Source organism: Nannospalax galili, unplaced genomic scaffold (assembly GCF_000622305.1).
Source record: "Nannospalax galili isolate Female #2095 unplaced genomic scaffold, S.galili_v1.0 scaffold957, whole genome shotgun sequence".
In the NCBI taxonomy this organism is placed as follows: Eukaryota; Metazoa; Chordata; class Mammalia; order Rodentia; family Spalacidae; genus Nannospalax; species Nannospalax galili.
Genome location: NW_008340047.1, coordinates 1,292,983 through 1,317,428, shown reverse-complemented (window position 1 = coordinate 1,317,428; position 24,446 = coordinate 1,292,983). Strand labels below are relative to the sequence as shown.

At 49.4% G+C, this 24,446-nt stretch overlaps 1 protein-coding gene across 2 annotated transcripts; it reads left to right on the top strand.

Annotated features, from left to right (window-relative positions):
* The first annotated feature begins 655 nt into the window (after positions 1-655).
* Positions 656-19,795, top strand: Cetp (cholesteryl ester transfer protein). 2 transcript variants are annotated; one of them, XM_008834916.2, is made up of 16 exons: positions 656-781; positions 1,526-1,640; positions 4,081-4,215; positions 4,313-4,383; positions 4,582-4,669; positions 5,248-5,317; positions 5,509-5,569; positions 7,354-7,445; positions 8,599-8,778; positions 9,532-9,582; positions 12,207-12,374; positions 16,536-16,603; positions 17,211-17,244; positions 17,670-17,742; positions 18,946-19,031; positions 19,560-19,795. In XM_008834916.2, exons 1-16 carry the CDS (start codon positions 664-666, stop codon positions 19,632-19,634), a joined length of 1,485 nt encoding a protein of 494 aa, XP_008833138.1. In that variant the 5' UTR covers positions 656-663; the 3' UTR covers positions 19,635-19,795. The 2 variants fall into 2 exon arrangements, with proteins under 2 accessions (XP_008833138.1, XP_017654106.1); XM_017798617.2 differs by having other exon boundaries at positions 17,675-17,742; positions 19,560-19,649.
* Positions 19,796-24,446: the final 4,651 nt, after the last annotated feature.

Sequence of the window (24,446 nt, the reverse complement as noted above, 5' to 3'; positions counted from 1 at the left end):
GACTTGTGCCAGCTCCCCTGCCCTCTCTGGGCCTTAGCCTCTTCCTCAAGACAATAAGGGGACAGAGGACCAAGCACAATGTTCCCTAAACTGTAGTATCTCAAAGAGTGGACTGTACAGATTGCTGGAGGATGCAAGGTAGTGTTATGGTACCAATGCTCTGGAAAACTATGGTGAGGTGAGGGTATCGGGGGCTCTTGGTCTTTCAACTGTCAGCCAGAGGGCCTGCCTGTCCCTTTGACATGCAGCAGTGAGCCTTTAGCTTAGGTGATTGTAGGCAGGAGGCTCCAGCAAGAGCTGGATGCCTTTGTTTGATGGCCATTGTATTTTGACCTCTTTCTGTTTATTACAAGTGGGAGATAAAGTTTAGACACACTTTTTAAGAATAAAGTTTGGGGAGCAGGAGAATAAATTCAAGGAAGTGTATAATAGGAAGGTGCAGATGGTTGAGGGCGGATAAGCAGAGGGTGGGGCACCCTTGTCACACATCCAGCTCTGATCCCAAGAGGAGGCCAGAGGGGCTGGGCAGGAAGGAGGTGGATCCCTGGGACCAGAAAGACCCTGCTGCCGGGAAGTACCTCACATCCCATGGGGGCTGGGTGGATACACATATAGGAGCCTGGGCCACCCAGCTGGGCCACTGGTCACTGCTGCAGAAGCACCATGCTGGCTGCCACACTCCTGAGCCTGGCCCTGCTGGGCAGTGCCCATGCCTGCTCCACCAGCACCTCATATGTGGCAGGCATCGTGTGCCGCATCACCAAGCCTGCCCTCCTGGTGTGTAAGTACCCACCTACCTCTATTCAGCCAGCTTCTCTTCAAATATACCTGCTGTGGTTGGAAGCCAATGCTGGAGCAGGACTGCCCCTCAGCCAGTCAGTGAGGGAGGAGCTATGGCAGAGAGGTGGGAGGGTCTCCTGTGATCACATGTTCAAGGTCAGGTCTTTAATGAGAAGATTCTTGCTAGATTGTAAACAGCTAGCCTGCATGGTTTGCTGGGAACACTGAGTCAATCTGTGGTTCAGAGGAGGGCCTTGGGGTAGGGTCAGGTTAGGGGCAAAGCTTGGGATTGTATGCTCCTGACAATGGAGGTCAACAACCTATGGCCAGAGTCAGGTATCTATCACCAACTGCTATGTGACTTTGGCCAGTTCTTCTGCCTGCTCTGGGCCTCAGGTTTTTGCTCAATAGGATGATGTCATAGGGAGTTTAGTTGTGTGATCTACACAGAATAGCCCCACATCAATTATATTAGGAATCAGGGATTTGGGTGCAGCTGGGGTTCATGTGTAGCTGGAGCTGGACTGCCTAGAATCACAGGGTTCCTAAGTGTCAGGATGCAGGGGCTGGATGTAGCAGGATCCAAAGATAGGGCTCTGAAGACTGACCCCTGACTCCTGCCCGGAGGCCTGTTTCCTTTTGGGTGGGGATCCTCATTCCAGGGAGGCTGAACTGTGGTCAAGTCTGGGCTGGATCAGGGTGAAGATTGCCTGGTTTGTAGCTCCTCATTCTATCCTCCTTCCAGTGAATCAAGAGACAGCCAAGGTCATCCAGACAGCTTTCCAGCGAGCGCCCTACCCAGACATCAAGGGCGAGAAGGCCATGATGCTCCTTGGCCGTGTCAAGTATGGTCTGCACAAGTGAGTGGCAGGACTGAAGGGGAGAACCTTGGGCTTGCTGGGCCCCAGGAGGAGGGGCAGCCCCAGAACTCGGGCTCCCATCTGACAAACCTTCCCCCTGCTTTCAATCTTTCCAACTCTGAGTGACCCTGGAGTCAAAGGCATATACCTACCTCTCCAGCAGCCCCTGTAAGATTTGGGCGGAGGCCCTTTTCTTCTGCACTGGGAAAATGAGGCAAACAGAGGCAGTGCTCTGAGATCTCCTGGCCAAACAGGTCCTAATTTGATTGAAATGATAGTCACGGCCAAGGGCCGCCTGTGGCCAGATGCTTTACAAGCTGCATCCTTTTTCTTTTCATAACTGTATCCCTCTAAGCACCCAGCTTAACAAGTAAGAAAGCAAGAAGCCAGAGGGGATAGGCAGCTTGGAGTCATACAGCAAGGCAGGCACAAGTGAACTCTGAGCTCTCCTCCTAGGACAACTGGGACAGGGCTACTTCTTACCTCAGGCTGCCTAGAGCCTGGGTCCCTGTCTCTGTGTGTGTCCAAGCCTGGGGTGGATGCTGTTCTGGGACCTTATCTTTGTTTTAAAATCAGCCTCTTTGGCTGGAGAGATGGTTCAGCAGTTGAGAGCCCTGGCTGCTCTTGTAGAGGACCTGGTTTTATTCTCAGCACTTACATGGTGGGACTCTGACACCCTCTTCTGACCTCCACAGGCATTGGATGCCATGGGTGAACTTGCACACATGCAGGCAGTACACCCATACATACAAAATAAAAAAATAATAAAATATTTAAAACCAAACTCCTCTTCCCCCTCCCTAGGTCCCTAAAACAGACCCAGCACCTTGTCCAGCATCATGCTAGTACTAGAGCCTGTGCCTACTTTGAAACCACTAGGGGGCACTGGTGGAGCTCAAATGCTGCTTGGTGAGGCAGGCTACAAGTGGGATGAGAGGGGCTGAGGTGGCCAGGGCTCCATGTGACCTTAAGTATCAGTTTCCTCTTCCTTATAAAGAGAATAATGACATCCCAGACCTATGTCATAAGAGGCCAGACAATAACCAACAATACCAAGTGCCTTAGGTATTGTTAAAGCAGGCACTACCTTTAATAAATTAGCAGTAACCCAGGCCAGACTGCCTGAGAATAGATTTTGTTCATGTAACTGTTGCCCACACAGGCATGGCTAGAGGAACTGGGAGTGGGCCATGACTGATACTACTGAGTACAGAAAAGTTCTCTATGTTATCATCTCTGAAAGAACAGAATGGAACAGAACAGAAAGGGCAGGGGAGATGGCACAGTTAGTAAAGTGCCCGCCATGCAAGCGTGAGGACCTGAAGTCAGATACCTAGCATCCACATAAAAGCTGAGCCTGGTGCACATGCCTGTAACCCTAGCACTAGAGGTTGGAGGGGAGACAGGTTGATCCTTGGCACTCATTGGCCATCAGTCTAGACAATTGGTGAGTTCCAAGTTCAGTGAGAAACCCTACCTCAAAAAGTAAGGTTAAGAGTGACTGAGGAAGAAAACTGACATTGACCTCTGGCCTCTACGCATACATATACATGCACACACCCACACAAACATACACACATTAACCACACCCAGGTGTGTGGCAGCATATACTTGTAAGCCCAGCACTGGGAATTTGGAGACAGGAAGATCCCTGAGGCTCACTGGCCAACAAGCCTAACCTATTTGATGAGTTCTAGGCCAGTGAGAGATACTGTCTCAAAAAGAGGTGGACAGACCTCTGAGGAATGACACCCAAGGTCATTCTCTGGTTCCACAGGCACCACATACATGTGCACATGCCCCTGCACAAGCATGAATATATATAGGAAGAACTCTGTGCCCGTTTCCTATTTGCCACCATGACAAATCCGCATAAATTTGGTGGCTTCAAGTAAAACATACTTATTATCTTCTAGTTAAAGGATAGGATTGTCATGGGGCTACAGTCAAGGAGCCAGGAGGGAGCCCTTCTAAGGCCCTTGGGGAGATGAGTGTCCTTGCCTTTTGCAGCTTCTAGAGGCCATCCCCAGTTCAGGCTTTTGATTCCTTCATCTCTGAGACTGGCAAGGTGGCATCTCTGCCCTTCCTCCCTGGTGACATGTCTCCACTTTCCTGCCTCTCTTTTCCACTGTCCAACAGGCTTCTGCCATTAGCTTACATCCATCCAGATGGCCAGGGTCCTCTCCTCCTTCCTCAAGGGCTTTAATAGCATCATGGTCCCCTCTGTGGACTGGGAGCTAAACATTTGGGTGTTGTTATCCTAATACTCTCATGAGCCTCTTCAACAAAGATGGAGGCGACTTCAGGGGATCCCTGAAGACTCAGGTAAACTTAGTGCCAGTACAGCAGGATAGGACAAGGTTCATTGAGCATGTGAAGAGGCAGGGACAGCCCCTCCTTGATCCACAGTACCCCTCCTTACTGCCATTGGTCCTCACAGCATCCAGATCAGCCATCTGTCGGTCGCCAGCAGTCAGGTTGAACTGGTGGAGGCCAAGTCAGTTGATGTCTCCATTCAAAACGCATCTGTGATCTTCAAGGGGACCCTGAACTATGGCTACACTGGAGCCTGGGGGTAAGCATTCCCATTAGCAAGTGCCACCTGCTGGCCTCTCTGTGGCAGGAAGGTGAGACCAATTGAATGAGGGTGCTGGGTCCTTGGCCTTTTGCAGGTTGAACATTGAGCAGTCTGTGGACTTTGAGATCGAGTCTGCCATTGACCTCCACATCAACACACAGCTGAGTATGTCGGCTCCTCTGGGAAAGTGGGAGGCCAGGCCTCAGGGACAGAAGGCTGAGCAGACAGGTCTTCTAAGTCACATGCTGGGAAAGCTGGCAGGGCAGGAAGCCCAGAGCTGGCCGTGCTCCTGGCTGGCCTGGGCAGCCCATAGGTGCTGCCCATTAGCCCAGGCTTTGCTAACGGGTGCTGGGTTCTCTGCAGCCTGCAACTCTGGCAAAGTACAGACCCATGCCCCTGACTGCTCACTGTCCTTCCACAAGCTGCTCCTGCATCTCCAAGGGGAGCGTGAGTAAGTTGTCACCTCTGAAACCTCCTTTCCGTGTGCCCCAGTCCTGTTAGTGTGCCCCTCTCCTGGCATGCCTAGGGCACCCAGACCTCATGGGAGCCATTTCCAGCCCCTCCCCCCATCAGTGCATCCTTAAAACTGGGGAAAATCTCCATTATTGAGAATGTGCTATGGGATAAGCAGTGTCCTAAACTCATTGCCTAAAGAAGGATCCTGAGGTTCAGAGAAGCCTTAGCACACAACAAACTTGGACTGAAGGAGGAAGCTGGTATCTGGGGACTGGAGAGAAGGGTACTCTTTGCCCTGTAGCAAATGGACACATGTATGAATGTGGACTGTAGGCTTATCGTGGCAGGCAGAAGCGTGACAGGGGAAGTTTGAGGCAGCAATGTGGTTAACACTTGGGTCCCAGGCATTCTGGGGCTCAGTGTTCCCAGCTGTGAAGTGGCATGATGGTGCCTATCTCCTGAGCTCTAGGGTTCTGAGGCTAGCAGAGCTCTGAAAGGTGCCCAGCATACAGTAAGCACTTAATGCATGCACATGACTGCTCAGAGGCCCACTGTAATGCTTGCTTCCCTCAGGCCTGGGTGGATCAAACAGCTGTTCACAAACTTCATCTCCTTCACCCTGAAGCTGGTCCTGAAGGGGCAGGTGGGTGAGGCCAGCCTACCTGAGTGTGGTCCAGACTCATGCCCAACAGTCAGACTTCCTCCCCTCCCAGCCCATCCTTCCCTGTGCCCATTCCCAGCACAACCATCCTGCCACAGCTGGAGGGAGGCACCATCTGCTTCTTCTCTGGCCTCCTTGCCTGCCTAGTGAACAACCTACCCTGTCCAATCCAGATCTGCAAGGAAATCAGCGTCATTTCCAACATTATGGCTGACTTTGTCCAGACAAAGGCTGGTAAGTTTTGTCTGCATGGTTCACTCTGTGACACTGTGATGGTCACTCCCCTGCGTGGCTCTTGCTGATTGGCCAGTTACTTCCCCTTGGAGCTGCAGCTTTATAAGCTATATGACCTTGAGCCAGTTGCTATATACCTCTGAACTTCAGTTTCCTCTTTGATAATATGGGGTAATAACAGCTTCCTACCCCACAGTGTGGCTGTAAGAATTGAGTGAGATAAAAGTAAGGAACATAAGACAATAGCTGGCCCATTGCCAGCCCTTATTACTGTGACTAGTATTGTCAGTACCCTATGCCCCTGCCACCAAGCCCAGCACCAACTACATTTCCAGCAACAGCAAACAGATGGAAGATGAGAAGAAAGAAGGCGGTGTGGAGAGGGAGAGCTCCCCTGAGTGTCCTAGAATGTCTTCCCAAACTTCTCCCCAGGCCTTGGCTTATGGGGAGCTTCCACAAGGCTGTGCAATGTAGAAGAAACCATTGGAACTCTATTGTCATCTGTCCAGTGGGGCTGTCCCCAAGTCACTGGGAGGACAGAGGACAGAGAATCCAGTATTGAGTGAGGTGGGCAGTTCTGTTCCGTCTGGTACTGATGGTACCAGCCACTGTTTGCTGACTTACTCAATGATGCCCCGTTTGACTTGGACCTCTAGATAGACAGTCCTCCTAACCCTATTTTACTGATGATGATAAGTTTAGGAGTTGACCAAGGACACATACACACATCTCCAGCAGGAAGAGGATTTGAACATTGGTCCACTAATAATTGAGCACTGAGCCTGGGCTTGATTTCTAGCGGATGCTCTTTGCTCCATAACAAACGCAGTAAGAATAATGAAGCCCTGGGTCAGGAGCCCTGGGGCTTTTCAGGCTGAGTCTGGAAGGGAAGTCCCCAGCTAGCCCCAGGTGTTCTTGGCAGCATCTTAGTCTGTTGCCTAGAGCCCAGAGGAGCCTCAGGAGGGAACCAGCAGCTGCCTTCCTCCCTACCACCATTGCTGTCAAAACCTGGACTGGGAAACATACAGTCTACAGACTGGAGTTGGGGTGTCCCTGTCACCAGGGCATATGTGTGGAACTAGCAGGAAGGGGCAAGGCAGAGATATAGAACTCAGAGGAACTGGGCTGTAGGGATCCCACCCAGGGCAGGTCTGAGGACGAAGGCAGAGCTGAGCCACCTCTGCTGCACTCTGGGCTTGACTCTGCCACTTGGCTCTGTCTACTTGTGTCAGTCAAGTTTCATTGACTCACAGCCATACCTACTCCTGAACAGCACAACTAATGGGATTGGTGCCCGCAGAGCCCCCGTAGGCTGCAGAGTCTCAGGTATTTGCTGTCTGATCCTTTGTGGAAGAAGTTTGCTGCCCTGTATGACTTGGGAGATTTGCAAGGAAGATGGTTAGAATTGCTTCTGCCCTGTCTAACACTTATGCACAAATGAGCCCAATGAACACAGTCCTGAGGTAGATTCTGGACTTGGAGATGAGGACATGAGTTCCCAGAGTGCAGGTCACTGTCTGCCACTGCCACTCCCAGTAGAGAGTGGATCCAGGGTTACAAACTGGGCCTCCGACTCTGAAAGCTTCTTCCCCAAGGACTTCTGCAGGGTAGAGTCACCCAGACAGACAGAAGCTGATACAAGAGAGTAAACCAGTGCCTTCCCTTGGCCCCAGAACTGTCTTACAGATGGGCACTCCTGGGCTAGGGCACTCCTGGGCTGGGTTCTCTGTACCCCTCAAGGCTGACCTCATCCACAGGCTCCACTTGACCTCTCCTTCCCACAGCTAACATTCTGTCGGATGGAGACACTGAGGTAGACATTTCCTTGACAAGATCACCTGTCATCACTGCCACCTACCTGGAGTCCCATCACAAGGTGGGTGTGGCAAGAGGGAGCAGGACTCTCCTTCTTGTGTGTCCTTGGACTCAGTCCTTACCCTCCACCCCCTCTGCCCCAGCTTCTATTGCATGGAGGCCAAGTATACCCTCTCCACACCTCTGTTGGGTGTTTTATCTATGGCCAGAAAGGTAGGGCCTGGGTCTGTGTGCCCAAACCCTCTGTAGACACTGACGTACCCCATTCCTAGGGTCCCTGCGAAGCACCTACTCCTTTCCAGAAGGCTTATTTGCATTTTGTCTCTTCCATAGCAGTCATTCAGGGTAGCCACAGCCCCTTGGGGATCTGGCGGAAGATCTGGATCACGTATTACCTGGGGCATGGGTTACGTTGCTATAACAAAGAGCTCTAAGAGACTAGCAGTTTAAAGCCCACAGCTGTTTCTTTTTCTTGGGGCATGGCCTTGTGTGTGCTGTTCAGTGGATCTGGGGGCTCCCTGCTGTCAGTGTGCACAACTGCGCTGGGTTATGGCCCCAATGCTACCCCCTCTCTGCTCACATCCTATGGGCTTGGGCTTGGTGACACCTGACTGCAGAGGACGCTGAGAGGGTTACTCTAGGAAGCCACGCTAATAACTTGAGAGAGGTGTCACAGAACTGTGAGAGAGGAAAGAACTACCAGCCACCCCTCTGATGGGCCTGTCCCTAGAAAAGTAACCAAATGGAGCACTTCAGGGGATTGTAGATGCTCCTGAAGACCCTCTACAACCTGGGGGTGGCTGGCATCAGTGGGCAGGGGACCAGCTGTAGCTTCTCTTCCTGATTATTGCCTGGGACTGGTGACCATTGATGATCAGCTCCCCAAAGGTGCAGGGCTAGTGGCAGCAGGGCAGTGGGAGCATGGGTCTCCAGCTCCTCTGAATGCCAGCTGCTCTGACTGTTGTCTTTAGTAGAATGTCGGTCTGGGAGGTGGTGACCAAGCCTGTTTGGCTTAGCTCCCATTGGCTAGGGACACAGCAGGCACTTTGAATGAAAGGAGGCCAGGCTGGGAGGAAACTGAATCCAGCTCTTCCTCAGTTTCCCCACCTGTTCTGTGGGATGAATGCTTTCCAAGGTCCACTTGACTTCCTGAGGCAGGCTCCTGAGACCAGGAGGGACATGGGAAGGGCAGCCAGCATCCCAGTTTCTTCCAGGGTCATTTCATCTACAAGAACATCTCAGAGGAGCATCCCCTCCCTCCCTTCTCGCCCACACTGCTGGGAGACAGCCGCATGCTCTACTTCTGGTTCTCTGAGCAAGTCCTTGACTCCTTAGCCAAGGTTGCCTTCCAAGATGGCCACTTCCAGCTCAGCCTGACAGAGGCAGAGTTCAAGGTGAGGGGTGGTGGTCTGCATGCATTTGTGCCCACCCGTGGGAGCCTGGAAGGAACTCGGTGTCAGGCAAAGGAGCCATGAGGCACCAAGTTGCAGTCATACAATTAAATTCTAACATTTATTGGTGCTCACTATGTGTGGTATGTAGGATTGACTGATCAATAAAACAATAGCTAGACGTGGTAATTACGCACTAAGTAGAAGCTGCTTTAAACATTGGTGCTGCTTCTACTGTCATTGGTCTTGCTGCAAGTAGTATCACCATTACCTCCTTCATTATGCAAAAAAAAAAAAAAAAGTTAAGCTCAAGAGGGGGGGGATAGCTTGTCCCAGATAGCATAGGTCGGAAGAGATGGCATCCAAGCCTGCATCCTTAAGAAACGCTTAGGTGGCTAAAAAAAAAAAAAAAAAGTTAAGCTCAGAGGGGGTGGATAGCTTGTCCCAGATAGCATAGGTCGGAAGAGATGGCATCCAAGCCTGCATCCTTAAGAAACGCTTAGGTGGCTTCCAGTCTATGTCTGCCAGTGAATTACTAGGCAAGTTGAGGCTCCTAGGTGGGGAAAGACTCCCAGGGTTTCACAGCCTGGGTGTGGCCAGCCTCCTGCCAGGTCAGGGCTTCTTGCTTGATCTTATTTGGGGCATTGGCACTTGGGAGTGGAGAGGGGTCCAGTCCCTGACATTGTACCCCATCTGTGAAATGTCCTTCTGAGGAAGGAGTGACCTCCTCACCTGTATCCACCCTTTCTCTCTTAGGCAGTGCTGGAGACCTGGAGCTTCAACTTCAACCAGGAAATCATTCCAGAGGCAAGCGCCTACAGCTTGGGGTTTGGCTTGTGTACCCCAATCCTGTTCCTGCTTCAGGAGCTCCCCAACTCTAAGCCAGCCTAGGCATCAGTGACAAGCACAGCAGCAAGCCTGAGCTCCTGGGTGACCAGCACCCTGCTAAGACTTTCTGCTTATCATCTCCTACAGAGCTTCCCACAGCTCTGAGAACCAGGCACTGTTCTGAGCTCCATTCTCACATGGGGAAGCCTGGCGAATGCCTTCAAGCCAGTCATGGAGGCTCCAAAGACTATGTTCCACACCCCTGCTCTTTACCCAGCCATTAAGACCTGATGGGGAGGTGCTATTGGAACCCCAGGATCAGCCCTAGGTTCACAGAGCTCAGGCACTAGGATGTGACTACTTATTACTGATCCCAAAGCTAGCCCCAGGCGAGCTTCTTGGGATCACAGCCTCTGCTTGTGTTACTTGGTGATAATGTCCATAAACCTGCTCCTAAAAGAAGGTTCCAACCTTGAATGGCCCCTCACCCTCTTGGGTGAACTCTATCAGCTTTCTGGTGGACTCGCTCCCCTGCCCACTGCAGCCGTTCCTTGGGTTTTCCCTACCACCCTCAAATCTCTAGCTGCCTTTCCATCTTCCTGCTCCCTCTCCACACACTCAGTAACCATTCAGTAGCTACCACCAAACTGCTTCTCCCAGAGTGCCCCCAACAGAGCACTCCTCAGTTTTTGTCTTATCTCTCTCTCTATTTTGCAGCACTGAGGATGGAGCCCAGAGCCTTGTGCGGGCTGGACAAGTGCTTCATCCCTGAGGTCCATGCTCAGCCCGAGTGATCCATTCTAATAGCAATCATTTTTATTTCTAGAATTTTTATTCAGTTTATTTTCAGCTCAAACTCTTTTCTCCCACCCCTGGAATGCTGTCATCTCATATGAGTCTCCTTTCATCAGTTTTGAAGGTCTACTTTTCTGTTTCTTCCAGGTTGCTCCTTGAGGGCAATCCTTAGACTCTGCCCCCTTCTACTGGTGGTGTTGCTGGGTAGCTGCTGTGAGCCTCCTGGTGTCCTGGTCATTCTTGTCTATTTGGAAGTCCCTCTCTAGTGGAATTTGGGCTTTCTCTGGGCAGACTCTGCTCACTAGATTACCTAAAGTTCCTAAGAAAGGGGTTTTGTGTTTATTTATGCCAGGGACAACAAAGGATATTCATTAGTCTGGATTTGTTTTTAATGTTAATTTTTCAGCTTGGGAAGTCCTGTATTGTGCCAGACTAATGTACACATGTTTAACTTCAGTGCTACAATCTGTGGATGTTTGCTTGTTTTGCTTTTTGTGTTGTTGCTGTTATTGCTGCTGCAGCTGTTGCTTTGAGGCAGCACTTTACTCGAGTACGTAGCCAGACTTGCTATGTAGCTCAGGCTGTTCTTCAACTTTTGATCCTCTTGCCTCAGCTGGGACTGCAGGTGTGTACACACGGTGCCCTGTGGTGACTTGGGCTTTTAATTTACACCCTCCATCCCACTCCAAACCTCCCTATGGTTTCCTTTACCAGGGTAGCTTTTACAGTCTTCTTTCCACAGAGAAGAAATGTCTTATTTCTAGCTCTGTGCCTCACCACTTTCTGAGGGCATCAAAGCCCAGGGCCATGTGGTTTGGGGCCACATCCTCTCCTGTGTCTCAGGGCTCTGCTGCATACAGTTTTAGTTTTCAGGTGACTTTCAGTCTCCAGACCTAAAATTGTTCCTTTCTTCATTTTGAACTCAGTTATGAGTTAAATAAAGCTTCTTGTTACAATGCACCTATTGGCTAAGTGACTACAGAGGCTGCTGGTCCTGTCCCACAGACTACAGGTCCTGCAGCCCTGCTCAGCTGACCTGCCATCTGCAGGTCTGTCCTACAGGGCCTTTGCTCACTCTATTCCCCCACCCCCAATTCCCATCTGATTCCTCCCCATCCACAGGCTTCCCTGACCCTGTTTCCCATCTGACTCTTTCCCATACATAGGCAGGCCTCTTCCACCTTCTGAGCTAGGTCAGATCCTCCCCCTCCAGGACTCTGGTACCACTGCCTGGTCTGTCTCTCCTTTCAATACTCGTTGGTTACAAGTGTACATTTAGTTCTGATATTATCTGATGAGTATTGAACTTTTGCAGGCAGATGCCATGTGTGTCTGGTTCTCTGTTGAATCTAACTCTTGGCCAGAGCTGGTTAGTAAGGGCCCCATCAACATTATTAGAAGTGACAGCAGCCCCTCTGGGAGGGCCTCCACACAGCAGGGCAGCCACTCTGCTCTGTTAGTGAATTCTCTCATTTGCACTTCACTGTTGGAATCCTCATTTTACAGACCAGGAAGGTGAGGCCCCCAAGGCTAGGCAACTGCATCCTTATCATGCCCCCAGAGGCAGGCAGAGAAGCAACAGTTTCACTGTTCCTCAGATAACAACACTGAGGGCAATAGAGGGCAAGATTCCTAACTTCTTTCAGTGTCCCTGGCCTGGGTCCCTGGGGGCACAGCCTGGGTCCTGTGCCACGGCCATAAGCTGCTTCCTTTCTTCCCACCTGAGACCCAGTCATCCTCATCCCTCCTGTCTCTGAGGGCAGAAACCATCTTCTGATGGCCTCCATCCGGGCCCCTATCTCCCACAGCTGTTCAGCGGCTCCTTCACTAGCCCTGCCCGAGTCACTGTCCATTGTTCGAGGAGGCCCACGATCTCCTGCCAGAACAAGGGCGTTGTGGTCAGCTCTCCTGTGGTGCTGGAATTTCTCTTCCCACATGAAAATGGGCAAGGTTCTGTGGCTCACACTTTTGAAGAGGTGAGATGGGCGCAGGGGAAGGGGGAATCTGGTGGCCTCTAAAATCTCCCTGTTCTTCCTGTCTCTGCTGGGATTGGTTGTTTCTTATCCATGACTCCTGATCATCAAAGTTATGTCATGTGAGCCAGAAGGGGTGCCCATGGGATGCCCCCAGCTTTGCTAATGGCTTTTAAGCTGAGTGCTGGCACATGGCTACTTGCCACTTAGGTTTATTAAGCCCCTACCCATACCTGTTAGGACCATGTGGATTTCCTGATTTCCATGTGCCATAGATTTTAGGAAAGCAATATAGTGTGTGTATGCGCTGGAGGTGTTGCTGCTGAGCATCCCACAGTCAAGTATATCAATATTTGTACATGTCTTATAGTCATATAAAGTGAAACCAATAAGCAGTACAAAGCCTCCCTCTGAGTGGTTAGGTTTGACCAATTTAGAAACACAAGCTTATATGTAATTGTAAATAAGGAGCCGAGGGCCATCCTAGTCTGCAATGCTCTTCAGTATATCTTCAATATTTCTTAATACATCAAGCACTGAAGACAGTAGGCATGGAGCTCTATGCCTATAATCTCGGCATTTGGAGGTTAGGCAGGAGGGTTGTGAGTTCAAGACCAACTTGGGCTACACAGGGGAATCATGTTGCAAATAAAATAAAACTAAAACTAAAAAAACCCCACTCCAAATCAAAACAAGAAACACTCAAAAGGACAAAAGCAGTGCAGGTGTTTAATGGGAATACTAATACATGGAGGAGAAAGGCAGAGTCTCAGACAGAGCCCTTGTCCAGCCCTGTATCCCCACCTTGCTATGGACCAGGGATGAATTTCCTTCTAGCAATTTACATTTTAAGAATAAACTCCTTATCTTAAATTTTTAATTTTAATTAAAAATATTTTACTTATTCTCTTTGTGTGTGCACATGTGCCATGGACAGCCTGTGGGGGTCAGAGGACGGCCTGGAGGAGTTGGTCCTCCCCTTCCATGTGGGTCCCAGAGATTGAACTCAGGCACCTTTACCCACTTAGCCTTCTCTGTTGGCTCAAACTCCTTATGTTTTAGTAATTCCAGGTTTGAATAAGAATTGAAAAGACAGGACAAAAGGTTCCATATGCCCCTGACCTGGTTATGTGCTGCTAACTTCTCCAGAAACAAGTTCCATTTGTCATGACTGAGTGGTCACCACTGGTCACCTCTGAGTGACTAACGCCAAACTTCATGTGAATCCTGTCAGTGTCTTTACTGAGAGCCAGTTCATGGAACATACAGCATTCAGCTGTTTGAAAATCCTTAAGGTTTTATACTGTTCTATTTACATTATCTTATTGTTTCTTTAAGAAACGGAGCAGTTCAGAGTACTTGTTAAAGAAAACTTATTCAATGATACTTGTTAATGCTGGGTGAAAGCCTTACTTGGGTCTAAGTAAGGACAGGGACCACTGCATTGAGTCTTGCCAGAAGTGAGTGGTGGCAGGGGTATTGGGATCAACTCTGAATACAGCTTGGTCACAAAAGGGGAATTGGTACTCGAGGGTAAGGCAGGGGAGCTGGGGTGAGTCTGGTGAAACTGACCCAACAGGATTCTTGCTAAAGATGGTCAAGGTGATCAGGTGCCTCCATCACAGGAGTGAGTGGAGGATGAGTCACCTAGTCAGAGAGGAGGGTAGCCTGGATGGTACACAAATGGTCCCAGGAGAAGGTTCAAGAGTATGACTGAAATGTGACCAATCAAAGAATTTTGGTCAGACCACAGAAAGCACATGCCAAATCCCCTCCTCCACAGGTGTCCCACTTCTTCCCATCCCCTGACTTCCCCAGTGGCCCTCGTGCTCCGTACTCCTGAAGACTCTTCCTCTTGCTTGTGATCTTGGCTGTGTCATCAGTGGCTTTCAGGAACTGGAATCTCCCTGGACAGTAGGAGGGAGAGCTTCCAGAAAGATGACCTGGCCAGATCCCCAGGGGCTAAGAGAAGTGCAGGAAGGTGTCCTGGTGGGTAGGGAGTATAATCAGGGCCTGGGGAGGGAGGTCTCAGTGTGGGTGTTTGGGGTGAGTTGTAGGTCAGGCTGGAGGTGGGTTGAGACCATCCTGAGGCTGAGAGACCAGAAGGAAGAAGTCAAAGTACAGAAGACTGTGAAGTGGGGCAGGAGGAGATATCATAATCAGTGCTGGTGTAGGCTGACTGGACTGAGAGGACTTTAAAATAAGCTCTGGTGGAAGTTGGCCTAGAGAGGCAATGGATTTACCCCTTCCCTGAACCAAGAGGACATTTGTTCAAGGTCTCAGGTTTCCTTTGTCCTTGAATCAATAGCTTCTGCACCTTCTGCACTGTGCACTCATCTGTTTCTTTGCAACACCCAAGAGTTCTCACTGTGGCCCAGGCCATATGACTCTTGACTTCTCAAAGCTTGCACCCTAATACACAGAGATAGACAGTATTGGTCCAGCCAAACAAAAGAGTATAACCTCTTCTGTTGCCTGGTGCTATGAAATTAAAAAGAATGAGCAGGGAAGGTACTGAGGCCACTTACATTCAACATCAAAGTTACTTGAAGGCCATCTGGTTCTTGGGTCTCACACACTGACATGTATGAACATGACCCAAGGAGGCTGGCAAAGCACAGATTCCTGGTCCCATCCCTGGAGTGTCTGGTTTGTGTTGGGCAAGGCTCAAGTACATTTCCCCATACACTTCTTGCTTCTGGTTCCGAGCTGCTGACCACCATGCGCACCCAGAACAGCAGCCATCTGGGGTATTAGGTCTGCAGAGTGTGAAAATACAGACATATGCAGCCACCAAGAAGTCTCAGCTTGCTTTGAGAGTGGTTTCCCTTTGGAGGTGGAGGATGGGAGGAATTCAGGGAAGTCCTGGTCATTGGTATTTTCAGACCTGCCTGGAAGAAGCCGTTGGATATGTGAGCAGGTCAGACAGGATCTTAAGTCCAAAGCCACAAGTGCTGAGGACCTTTTTCAGTTTTGCTTTTATTTATTCATTTATTCATTTATTATTTATTTATTATTTATTTATTTATTTATTTATTTATTTATTTATGTGCTAGATATCTAACTTAAGACCTTGTGCATCCTAGGTAAGGGCTCCACCACTGAGCTATGTCTCCAGCCCTATTTTTCTTTTCTTTTCTTTTTTGGGGTGTGTGGTGTATACATGTGTACATATTTATGTGTATCTCGAGTGCACACACACGCGTGGAGTGCATGGAGGCTAGAGGTTGACATGGGTATCTTCCTCTACCATTCTGTACTTTAGTTTTTGAGACAGAATTTCTGACAGAATCTAGGCTCACCAAAATAGCAAGACAGCTGGCCATCAAGCCCCAGGGATCCTCCTGTCTCTGCCACCCAAGCACTGGGATTGTAGGCATGTACTGCCATGCCTGGCTTTTTACATGGGTGCTGGGGATCAAATTCTGTTCCTCACATTTATACCCTAAGTACTTAACTGTGTCATAACCCTAGCCCATGGCCTCCCTTTTTAGTATTTTATTTATTTTCATTTTTTATGTGTATGAGTGTTTTGCTTACATGTAAGTGCACCATGTGTGTACAGTGTCCATGGAGGCCAGAAGAGGGCGTCAGATGCCCTGGAACTGGAATTATGAATGGTTGCTCACTGCCATGTGAGTGTTGGGAACCGAAAGTGGACCCTTTGCAAGAGCACTAAGTGCTCTTAACTGCTGAGCCACCTGTCCAGCACAATTGCTTTATAGTGTGTATTTGATGCCATTTGTATCATATTTTCATTTGATTCTCTAACATGGTCTCTTTTAGTTCTTTAACCACTGATAATGTGGTTTTGAAGTCTCTTCCTGCTAAGTCTGCTACCTGAACACCTCAGAGAATGGCTGTTGCTGTTTTATCCTGTGCTTGAATCACGTGTTCCTGCTTTGTCTATGACTCATGTTTGTTTTGGTTTCCATTTGTGGAGCCCAGGGCATGCTAGGCAAGCACTCTATTACAGAGTTATGTCTTCAACCTTCCACTAAATTTCAGACCCCATAGCTCAGCTTGCTCCCATAATTCCTCAGGACCCAGTGCTCCCGGTGCCTCTCTGATTGCTCAGTGCAGAGGGTCAAGAGCCCTGGACCCAGAGGGTAGCTCTCTGTTTCCGGGAGGACCCAGCTCACAGTACCTGGTTTCTCTCCTCAGGATATTGTCACTACCATCCAGGCCTCCTATTCCAAGAAAAAGCTCTTCTTAAGCCTTGTGGATTTCCAGTATGTATCATGGGTCCAAAAGAATGGGGTGGACTCAACATACCTGTCCTGGCCCTGGGGTCAGGCACAGGACTAGGACCTGGTGGGGGAAATGAGGCTGCTTCCTTTCAGGATTTAGGAGTGTCTGCAGGGAGAGAAGAGCCCTCCCTAGGGTCAGCTTTGGGAGGAAGAGGCATCAGTGTGAAGGGAGGGCCTGGGGGGAGGAGCGCCAATCTGAGGAAAGACTGGGTAGCTGGAGGGCAAATAGTGAAAGACATCGAAGAAGAGCACGAAGAGCACTGAAAGAGGTATGAAAGTTTATTTTCTGGGGAGTGTTATGGGAAGGGTCCCAAAGAGGGCCAAATTTCCATCTCTTTTTCTTTGTATGTGGAGTTGGGTGCTGAGGATGAAACCCAGGGCCTTTCATTTGTTAGCAAGTGTTCTACCATTGAGCTATACTTTCAGTCCTTGCTCTTTTGAGAAATAGTCTCACTGTATAGCCCAGGCTGGCCTGGAATTTTCAATCTTTCTGCCTTGGCCTCTGAGTGCTGGGTTACAGGCATATGTCACCAGGCCCAGCAAAGATGGAGCTTTTCTAACCTTATCTTCTTCTCTCTCTTGATTTCAGGATTAAACCAAAGGCTTCTTCCATCAAGGCTGAGGTAGGTGGTCTTGGGAGAAATAGGCCCTTAAGGGAAAGCAGGTAGAGGTCCCTAAAAGAAATTAAGCAATAGACCAAAAGAAATTAGACCAGATGGTCTCTCCTGGGTCTCTTGTGGATTTTCTTCCACTGTCTGCCAGGTGAACCATTGTTTTTGTAGAAATGGGATCATGGTAGACTTAGACCACAGGACAGGAGAATACTGGCCAGGTAACCTCTCCCTGGACCCCAGTTTCCCCTCTGGGGATAGAATAGCAACCCTAACCTGGGTGGGGGAAGGCTCTGGGGAGGAGCAGGAGAGGGTTGAATTCAGATGCACATTTTTATGGGCATGTGAATGAGTGCTTGCCTAGGCTGTGTGGCCTTCTGTGCCTTGGGTCATATCTGTGCTCCAGGGAGTACTCACCATGGGCCTCTGATTGGCAGAGCAGCTCCGAGTCCATCCAGAGCTTCCTGCAGTTGATGATCACCACAGTGGGCATCCCCGAGGTCTTGTTTCGTAAGTGTGGGCTGAAGGAAAGGATGGGGCAGGGCTCTGGCTTCACTTTATTTCCACTTCTAGGTTGTTCAACACAGAGGCAGAGCCTGAAGTGTCTCTGGTTCTCAAGCCAGTGAGTGACTCTTTTGATCCCTCAGTCCTTTTCCAGGCTCCTCTTCCTGCTGCTGGCAATGCACACCTGTGGTGGCCAGGTGCACATACCTCTGATTCTGGTTCATCTTGAGAACAGAGCCCATATCATCTCAGTTCACTAAACTCACTTTAAGGACACAGGTCTCCTAATGGCAACTGAATGTGATAGAAGGAACCCTGACAGCTGACAGGCTATAGAGCCAGTGGAACTCCAGCACAAACCTCGGTTTCCATTCCTAGGAAATGAGAGCATCAGACTTACTGATTCCCAAATTCCTTATGGACCCTGACATAAGAGCTCTGTCCATATGCAGCCACTGTAACGGTGGCATTTCAGATATCATAGCATGGGTGCGTAGAGCACACTTTGGACAGGGCCCTATCAGGGTTTCTTTTTCCCTTCCATATATAGTACACTGAGCTGGCTATGGCTTCATTTTAAACATCTGCTTGTCCACATGGATTTGATAGACAGGGGAGGAAGAGAAGCTGGATTTAACCCAGCTGAGTGTCTTGGTCTTTCTCAGCTTCAATTTCCCCCATCAGTACCATAGAGCTAAAGCTATATGGGAAGCCAAGTATGATGGTGTGCACCTGTAGTCCCAGCTACTTGGGAGGCTGAGGCAAGAGGATTACAAGATCAACCCCCTGCCTGGGTTATATAGAAAGTTCAGGTCCTGCCTGGACAACTTAGTGAGATCCTGTCTCAAAAAAAGTAAAAAGACTGGAGATGTAGCTCAGTGGTAGAATGCTTGCTTAGTATGAGTGAGGTCCTGGGTTCAATCCCCAGTACTGCAACAACCAAACAGATAGCTTAACTATCTCAAGGATGAAATGGGTTGCAGGGGAGAGTTTCTGTGTGGTTACAAAGAACTCTGGGAAGTTCTACAAGTGAGGACTGACCACCAGGGTATGCCTGGGGAGTAATAGCTGCTCCCTAAGTATACTTGCAGGCAGGTTGCCACCTCATAAACCATTAATACCAACATCTACTTGGGCTGCTCTGGTGCCACAACCTGGGGCTGGTCTTGCTGTCCCAGAAGGGCTGACTGGGCTCCCTTCCCTGCCCAGGGCTGGAGGTGGCATTGACAACTCTCATAAACAGCAAAGGCCTGGACCTTTTTGACATCATCAACCCTGAGATCATCACTCGTGATGTGAGTATGAAGTTGTCCCCAGTCCTGTATCCTGGGTAGAGAGCTCAGACAACTGTCATGCTAATTTGATTTCTGTCCCTATGATAAAACACTCTGACCAAAAGCAACTTAGAGGAGGAAAGGGTTTGTTCAGTTTAGATTACAGTCCATCATTGAGAGAAATCAGAGCAGGAATTTGAAGAAACCATCAAGGCACACTGCTTGCTGGCTTGCTCTCTAGCTCATGAGAGTTAGTTAGCTTTCTTATACAGCTCAGGACTACCTGCCTAGGGAATGGTGCTGCCCACAGTGGGCTGAACACTCCTGCATCAATTAACAATCAAGACAGTGCCCCATAGACATGCACACAGGCCAACTTGATCTACACAATTCCTAAGTTGAAACTTCTCCCAGATAGACTCTAGGCTGTGTCAAGTTGACAGTTAAAGCTAAATAGGACGGCTGTCTTAGAGTGTTGCATTGTTGTTAGGGAGCAGCTTGCTCCTGGTGGCCTGAAAACTGGCACAGCCTATCCTTTTTCTCCTGCAGGGTTTTCTGTTGCTGCAGATGGACTTTGGCTTCCCAGAGCATCTGCTGGTGGATTTCCTACAGAGCCTGAGCTAGGAAGCTCCAAGAGGCCAATGGGGCTGGAAGCAAAGGCATGAAGTCAGCTTACAACAAGAACCCTGGTGTCTGTGGGCAGGGGCCAGGGTGGAGCAAAGATGGAGACTGACTTCTAGCTCCTCTACTTTAAGACCTACTGCCATTAAATGCTCAGTTCAGGAGCTGGGAAGTCACTTCTGTGGATGAGGATCCAGGGACAGCACAAGGAAGATACATCTTACTAATATTGCCTGTGTGCTGAACAAAGTTGGCACGCTGAGCCCTGGATGTCTTTCCTCTACTCAGCCCTCTCACACCCAGTGCTCCCAAATGTTCCATAGCTCCCTAGGGCCTGGAAAGAAAATCCCAAATTTCTCACCTTGGGATTTAAGGTTTTCACCTTTCGGGCCCCTTTGTGCCTTTCAAATCCACCTGTAGTTCATGGCTCTCAGCCAGACCCTTCTGTCCCTGTCACATCAGTGCTTTGCTGGACAGTCCAGACAAGACCCCTCTGGCAGGTGCTCTACTTTCAGTCCTCAGGAACTCCTGCACTCTCAGATAGAGATCAAAGCCAGTCTTGCAGAGAATCTGTGGACATCATGCCCACTCCTTAGAAATTCTTTCCTAGTATACACAGTGCATGTGTACCACCCAGGGTCCTTAATCTAGGCCAGAGGCTCTGAGTGACAACAAGTTGTGCAAAGGCACAGATGTGTCCATCAGGTCCTCAAGAGCAAAGCACAGACTTCAACCCTGGTGTAGAGTAGAAAAGGGAACATGCTATGGGTCATGAGTAGCTCAGAGATTTGGTGAGCAGACCACAGGGCTGGGCTTGCATCCTCGGGTACCCTCCCCAAGCAACAGAAATGCCCCATCAGAGATGTCATCAGGTGCCACAGAAGGATTGCTCCGTTCCAGCTGGTGTCCATCCTCCCCACAGGGACCAAAGTCCCAACTGGCTAAACCTGGGTGAAGTGCTCAACACCTGGTTCTGGGTCACCTTGATGGACAGCAGGTTTCCACATCAGGAAGATCACAACCAGGGTGGGGCCTACATCTGAACACACCCCTGTATCTTCTAATGGCCAGTGGAAAAGGGGACATTTAAATCACAAGTTAAAGGATAAGCAGGAATATACCAAATAGCCACATGAGAAAAAGTACTAGAGCCAAAAGGGGCAGCAGGTCTGGTCTAGAAACACCCACCCATTCCCTCCCTCACCCAACAATGGCTCACAGTAATCATCTCATTCACTGACCCAATGATCTTGATCATTTTTTTTCTTTTTTTTTTTTTTTTTTTGGTCTTTTTGAGACAGGGTCCCCCGGTAGCCCCAGCTGTCCTGGAACTCACTATGTAGACCAGGCTGGCCTTGAACTCAAAGCCCCCCCCCCGCCTCTGCTTCCTGAGTGCTGGGACTAAAGCATGTGCCACCACCCCCAGCTCAAGAATTTTTTTTTTTTTGGTCTTTTTGAGACAGGGTCTCCCAGTAGCCCCAGCTGTCCTGGAACTCACTATGTAGACCAGGCTGGCCTTGAACTCACAGAGATCCTCCTGCCTCGGCCTTCCGAGTGCTGAGATTAAAGGCATGTGCCACCATGTCTGGCCCGATCTTGATCATTTGCATTGTTCTGAGTTCCACCATGTCCTAGAGGTTGGCCCCAACTGCCAGGGAACACTCCGAAGCCACGCCCTCCTCAGGGAAGAGCATCTCCAGTCCCTGCCTCTCCCTCTCCTGAAGCATACAGCTCTTTGCTCACCCACAAGTAAAGCTCCTGTCTCTTCCTCTGACCACCTTCCCACTTGAGCTCAAAGCAAGGATCTGACTTCTCCCCTATCCTTGTGTGGTTCTCACATTGTACAGGAAGTGAGGAGGAATCCAGGTGGGCAGGGAGCATAAGGGCCTTGTAGAGGTCTGGTTTCTCACAGAAGGGAGACTCTTAACAGCAAATCAACTGGACTTGGATTGCTGAAGAGAAACTCCTGAGTGGACTAGATTTCCAGTCTCCTCGTTATCCAGCCTGTTTGCCTAGTCCCACCCCAGGTTCCAGCATACCCCTTGAGACACAGGTTGTAGCGGTATTTAGAAGCGGAGCCTTTGAGAGGCAACTGGCTATCAAGAGGATTGATGCCTTTCTCCAGGGACTGGATTAGTGAGTTCCAGAGCTATTATAAAGCCAAGCCTCTACTCGTGCCCCCTCTACCCATGCCCTCTCCCACACTGAAGCAGCGTGATGCCCTCTCTGGTGCCACACTCTTGCATTTTCCAGCCTCTAGAAGAGGTCATGAAGTTTACTGGAAGCCAAGAAAAGCTAGCTTTATTTTGTTAAAGTGTGTATGCAGGTGCATGTGTATATATCTGAATGTGGAGGCCAGAGGATAACAAGTATCATCCTCAGGAACTCTGTCATCTCCTTTGAGAGAGGGTCTCTCATTAGCCTGAGGCTCACTATTTGGGCTAGACTTGCTGGCCTTGTGCTTACAAAGCAAGTGCTTTACTGACTGAGCACCCCCACCAAAGTCCCCAAACCTTTTATACATTACCTAGTCTTGTGTACTTGATATAGCAATAGGAAATAGACTAAGTCAAATAGCAAGATATTGGGCCATACAAAGTCCCTGGGGTAGAGGGAATCATGGCAGATTGAGAAAAGATCAAGGAGGCCTGTGTAGCATAGCACAGTAAAGAAAGGCTGCAAGGTGAAGCCAGACAGCAGGTAGGGGCTACAAAATGAAAGTGGCCTTTACTTTTTTATTTTAAAAATATTTTATTATTTTGTATTTTATGTGTATGAGTATATTGCCTGCATGTATGTTAGTGTACCCATGTTGTGCAATGCCTGCGGAGGTCAGAAGAGGGCATCAAATTCTTCTGGAACTGGAGTTACAGAAGGCGGTTAGCTGCCTTATGGGTGCTGGGAATCGAACCTGAGTCCTCTGCGAGAACAGCCAGTGCTCTTAAACACTGAGCCGTCTCTCCAGCCCCATAGAAGGTGGCCTTTATTATAACAGCCAGGAGGCAAGAGCTAAGGGTCACCTAGGCCTTCAGGTTTAAAATCTGAGAGAACACTATCCCTTCAGGAAAATTTCTTTTAATGCCTCCCTTCCCTCTTAGTTCCCTGGGCTCTCTTAGTTCCAATTCTCTTTTGTCCTTGGAGTCCAGAGCAACCAAGAAGCAACCAGGAGCTTGCAGATGGCTCTTAAAAGGCCCTTTGCAAAAAGAGTTCAACGGGGCCTGGAAAAATAACTTAGTGATTAAAAGCACTGCTGCTCTTGCAGAGGACCCAGGTTCAGTTCCCAGTGCCCTCATAGCAGCTAACAATCATCCGTAACTCCAATTCTGGGGTATCCAACACTCTCGTCTGGTGTCTATGGGCATCAGGCATGCATGCATGTGGTACATACATACACATATACATATACATATATATATATATATACATATACATATACACAAAACACTCATAAAATAAAATAAAAATAAATCTTTTTTAAAAAGAGCTCACTAGCCCCATATGTCCAGTGAGACAATTCCAGACCTTACAGTATTGTTCTCCAGGGTGGTGATTCTAGTTAGAAGCCACAATGGATCAAAACTGCTCCCTGTTCCTTTAGGGGACCGGAGAAAGCCCAAGGCCCTCCTTTAATGCCACAGAACAAAAGTAGGTGAGCTGGGACACCCTGGCAGCCCCCTTCCGGCCCTGAAACTCACATTATCACTAAGGGAACATTGAAAAAGCATTTAGTGTCACCCTCGAGAACCCCACCATGGTACCCATTCTTGTACCAGAATGGAAGGCAGATGTAGCCCCCAGCATTCTTCCTGGACAGAAGGTCCCCAGGTCTGAAATGAAAGGTACTTGCATGTCACCAAAAGGTTCCCAGAGAGCCTATGGCAGGATCTATGGTGTCCCAAAGGACAGAGACTTGTCAGAACAGGACCACAACAGCTGGACCGTCTCACCAAACCTGCTCCCTCCCTCCCAGCCTAGAAGCTCTGTCTGTCTTGGGCTCACATCAAAAGACCAGGAAAGCCTCCTGGCCTGGGCAGGATGTTGGCAGACCTGGCTAGAATCTGTCACCTGAAGGCTATGCCATCTGCTCTTTCCAGAAGCTTCCTAAGTCGAGGGCTACAAGGAAGGATATCTTACTACCTGGGCATGATGAATCTCTAGGGGGGTCAGGACCAGGCCCCAGGCAAATAGGTGGGGACCATTTTGCTTACCAGGGGACCAAGGCATCCTAACCTCTATAGGACAAGTAAAGTCATTACCACAGGCAGCCGATCACCATCTGTGGGAATACATTTAAACATGTTCACAGTCCCTGACAAAGGCCAGACACGGTTTGCCCACCATCCCATAGCTTGGCCTATAAATACCCTCTTCCCTCCTTGGGGTATGGAAATTCTCTTGTCTGACTGTCACCTAACGAATGCTTTTGTCCCTAAGTCCCTAATAAACCACACTGTCTGGTCCTGGGTCTGCCCAGGGTGATGATTGGGGCAGATGTGAACAGTGCCCCTCTTACTAAGGTCCCAACAACAAACCAAAGTTCTCTTCCACCACAGTGCACTCTGGGGAACCAATGAGTTTATTGGGTTTACTTACAGAGCACAGGTGAGGGGTTACTGTCTGGAGCATGATACCTCAAAGCAGTCACACTGGAAAGTCCTCACCCAGCATGGATGATGGTGTCCCTATAGATGCATAAGCGAAGCTCCCCCACCACACCTCTACAGACTATATACTCTAGCCCCTCCCCTAGACCCCAGGGCTATGTCAATTGAGGCAGAATTGAGTGCAGATGGCTGGGGAGAATTGCTGGGGATG